The sequence below is a fragment of the Seriola lalandi genome, unplaced genomic scaffold (assembly GCF_002814215.2).
Source record: "Seriola lalandi dorsalis isolate HSWRI2012SDOR001 ecotype SW California unplaced genomic scaffold, Sedor1 jcf7180002054501, whole genome shotgun sequence".
Classification (NCBI taxonomy): Eukaryota; Metazoa; Chordata; class Actinopteri; order Carangiformes; family Carangidae; genus Seriola; species Seriola lalandi.
This window is the reverse complement of record NW_019525054.1, coordinates 254,233-258,186: the sequence shown is the minus strand read 5'-3', so window position 1 is coordinate 258,186 and position 3,954 is coordinate 254,233. Positions and strand designations below refer to the sequence as shown.

At 39.4% G+C, this 3,954-nt stretch overlaps 1 protein-coding gene across 1 annotated transcript in view; it reads left to right on the top strand.

Annotated features, from left to right (window-relative positions):
- Positions 1–3,954, top strand: part of LOC147818744 (uncharacterized) — an 18,217-nt gene that overhangs the window by 188 nt on the left and 14,075 nt on the right. Inside the window, exons 2-3 of the mRNA XM_087175789.1 lie at positions 2,133–2,251; positions 3,365–3,949. Of these exons, the coding sequence (XP_087031915.1) occupies positions 2,133–2,251; positions 3,365–3,949 (704 nt within the window). The remainder of the gene's footprint in view (positions 1–2,132; positions 2,252–3,364; positions 3,950–3,954) is intronic.

Sequence of the window (3,954 nt, the reverse complement as noted above, 5' to 3'; positions counted from 1 at the left end):
AAATATCATCTCCACTTTTAAGTGTTTAGTTTGTGATGCTAGTTGTTCTACTGAGAAGGACTTCTTTCAGCATATTGGAAATCATCTGAAAGTCCATGAAACTGTCTTTTGTGTATTTGAAGGGTGCAGTTTTCGGACAAATATTTACAATACATTTCTGAAACACAAAAGCAGAAGACACAAACCCTATTCTCTGAGTGATTTTAAGCAAGCTGTGTATGAGAGACACTACAATCAGACAGCCAACCTCTCTGATTTGCCAGAGGCCACTGCTGATGAGGGTACTAGTGTAGATGGTGATCCGGAATGTGCATCATACCTAGTTCTGAAAAGAATTGCCTTGCTTCTGCTGAAGCTAGAGAGCATATGTAATGCATCTGTGAGGTGCATTGATGCCTTGGTTGAAGACCTTCACTTCATTTCATCTTCAGCATCTGTTGCCGTTGTGAGAAATACACTTGATTCAACATTGAGATTCAATAAATGCACCGTAGACCAGGCCATTATAACTGACTTGGCAGAACAACTATGCAACTTCCATCCCATTAGTACAGCACTAGGAGCAGGTGGTGCTCTTAGTTCAGCTTTTAAGAGAAAAAGGTATTTTAAGGAGCATTTCCAGTGTGTTGACCCTGTTGAATATATTCTTGATTTTCAAAAGAACAAGACCTTTCAGTATGTGCCCATTCTCAAAACTTTGCAGGAAATTGTGAAGAATGAAAACGTTGCAGAGGGAATCTTATCCAGGTGTTCAAACAGCACTAGATATAAATCAATTTTTGATGGAAAATTTTACAAGCAAAATGATTTTTATGCTGGAGAAGAAACACGACTCTCAATAATCCTTTATGTGGATGATTTTGAGGTGTGTAACCCACTAGGGACATCAAGGAAAAAACACAAAATTACAGCCATTTATTGGATTTTGGCAAATTTGCCATTTGAATTGCAATCTGAATTAACATCAATACACCTGGCTTTACTTTGCAAAGCTGTTGATGTCAAACAATTTGAATACAAAGTAGTTTTAGAACCACTCTTGAAAGATCTTGTCACTCTAGAAAAGGAAGGAGTTTTCATTCCCAGTGCTGGAAAAAGTATTAAAGGGACAGTGCACTGTGTTGCAGCTGATAATCTCGGTGCACATTCGCTCAGTGGACTAGTTGAAAGTTTCACAGGGCCATACACGTGTAGGTTTTGTCTTGGACATTCTTCCAAGTACCAGATACATGAAGTGCAAGGTGGAGCATTTCCACGTCGTACAAAGGAGGACCATAGTTTGCATGTACAAACTGTTAGAGAAAATCCCAGTTTAACACATTTCTTTGGTGTAAAGCGGTCATGTCCACTGACTGACAAATTGACTCACTTTCACTTTGTCTCTGGGTACCCACCAGATGTACTTCATGATGTTTTTGAAGGGATTGTTGCAAGGGAACTGGCATTGTGTATTCAGGATTTCACTAAGAAGAAGTACTTTAATTTAACTCAACTTAACGAGTTAATTACATGTTTCCCCTATAAGGGTTCAGACAAAACCAATAGCCCTCAGAAAATCCCTCAAAATTACATAACTCGCAAATCTATAGGGGGAAATGCTCATGAAAACTGGGCCCTAATACGTTTGTTGCCACTCATTGTTGGTTCACTGATAACTGAGGGTGATTCTACTTGGCAGGTTCTTCTGACTTTAAAAGACATTGTTGAACTGGTGGTTGCTCCTGTTCATACACTTGAGACTATTGCATACCTTGACTTTAAAATATCTGAACATCGTGACAGATTTTTGGCAGTTTTTCCAGAAGAGACACTGACACCCAAACACCATTTTTTGGAGCACTACCCTACATTGATTGAAGAATATGGGCCTCTGGTTGGTGTATGGACTATGCGCTTCGAAGCGAAACACAGCTTTTTTAAGAAAGTTGTGAGGCACACTCACAATTTCAGGAATGTCTTGTTGACCCTTTCGACACGACACCAGATGATGATGGCATGCCATCAGCAAATAGATGGTGGAAAGCAGGCACTGTGTGTTACTACAATATCTGAAGTGCCTTTAAATGTGCTGCATCCGGACATACAGGAAATCTTAAGAGAAACATCACCACTTCTGTCTGCTGTGCTGTTAGCCAAGACCGTCACCTGTTATGGAACAAAGTACAATGTTGGGATGATCCTGTCCTATGGCTCAACAGGCGGACTTCCTGATTTTGCTGAGATCATTCAGATTGCTATTTTGGACAACTGTGTACACTTCATTGTAAAGTTACTAGCTGCCTGGTATGAAGAGCATCTAAGATCTTTTCAGTTGGAGGACACTGGGAAAATGGCACTTTGGGAACAGCAGAAACTTGGTGATGTCTACCCCTTGGCTGCATACAGTGTGGGAGGAAAACGCTTGGTTACACTCAAACGTCACATCTGTTGTTCGTTTTAGGTAAATTACATTATATTGAACCTTACATCTGTACATGCATCATGCTATCTGTATTCTGGTTGATGTAACTGGGATTTTAACTTCTTTTGAGCAATAATAATAATTAATTAATAATTTTATTTCCATATTTGAATGGGTAATAATTTAATGTTAAAATGGAATGCAAAAATACTTTTTAAAAGACTCACTATTTTTCTTCTACTTTTAATTCATAAAACTGAAAGTGGTCCAACACTTATGATAGCAGCATTAATTTACATTAGACACATAACTACATACATGGCAATACACAAAAAATGATCAGTTACATTGATTTTTAATGTCAGTGATTTATCATGTGATGACAGAATTAGGAAATATAATATTTATTTGAAAATTCAAATGTATTTCAGCTGTCATTAATATTCTCTCTGAGTTTGTTGTGTTTCTTTTTTTCTGGTGGCACGTCTAGGCTCTTTATTGTAGTATTTACTGTATGTGTGGTCTAAGCATCTGCTTCTGTTTGTTGATATTCTTATAATCAGGCTGGCAGAGATGGAGGAAAAACTGCGGGTAATCATTGACGACCGAATTGAGAAGTTGGTCCTTCCATCAGGAATCCCACCGACTGTGGAGGAGCTGAAAACAACTGTGAAAGAGAACTTTGGAATATCTGAGGAGTTCAGTCTTCAATATTTGGACTCAGAATTTGAAGATTACTTCACTTTGCATAAAACTGACCAAATTAAACACAAAGACACTGTAAAGGTTTTCTATGCTGCCCCGATTATTGTTAACTTGCAACAAGTTGATGAAAGTTTGGACATTTCTTTTGGTCAACAGTCAACAGACTGCGACTCAGTGTCTTATGCAGAGTCATCTGCATCAAATGCAGAGTCATCTGCATCAAATGTACAGTCCTCTGCTGGAACATCATCTTCACAGGACACCATTATCCTGCCTAGACAGAGAAGCACCACTGAACGATGTCAGCCATGGCCAAAGCAGTTCCCCATTCCACAGTTTGCATATGAGACTGAGATGTACCTTGAAAGAGCCGATGAAGACTACAGAAAGAGTGGAACACGTCTGACTGCCTCAAAGGTCAAGGCAGACATATTGGAGAAGCTGGCTGAAACTATATATACATATACAGCTTATCCATCAGGTGCACAGATATGTGATGTTGCTGAGGCACTTGTCAAGAAATATCCTTGTCTGAAGGAACCTGGCTCCTTCTCAGGTTACTATGGCTGGCAACAAAGCCTCAAATACAAAATGGCAAATTATCGCACCAAACTCAGAGGCTATGGTGTTCCTGAGGTGATGTGCAATGCTTTGAAGCGCAAGAGCCCTGCAGACCGTAAATCTGCAAAGAATGTGAAAAAGCCTCGAAAGGCAGAAGTAAACTACCTCCCACCTTACCCAGCAGGAGAGGATGAGGAAAGTCAAGAACAGCAAAGGATTCAGTTGCTAACTGAAGTAAGGAAAAAAGACAACAACAAATTGATCAAAGAAATGATGGCCAAAACCTT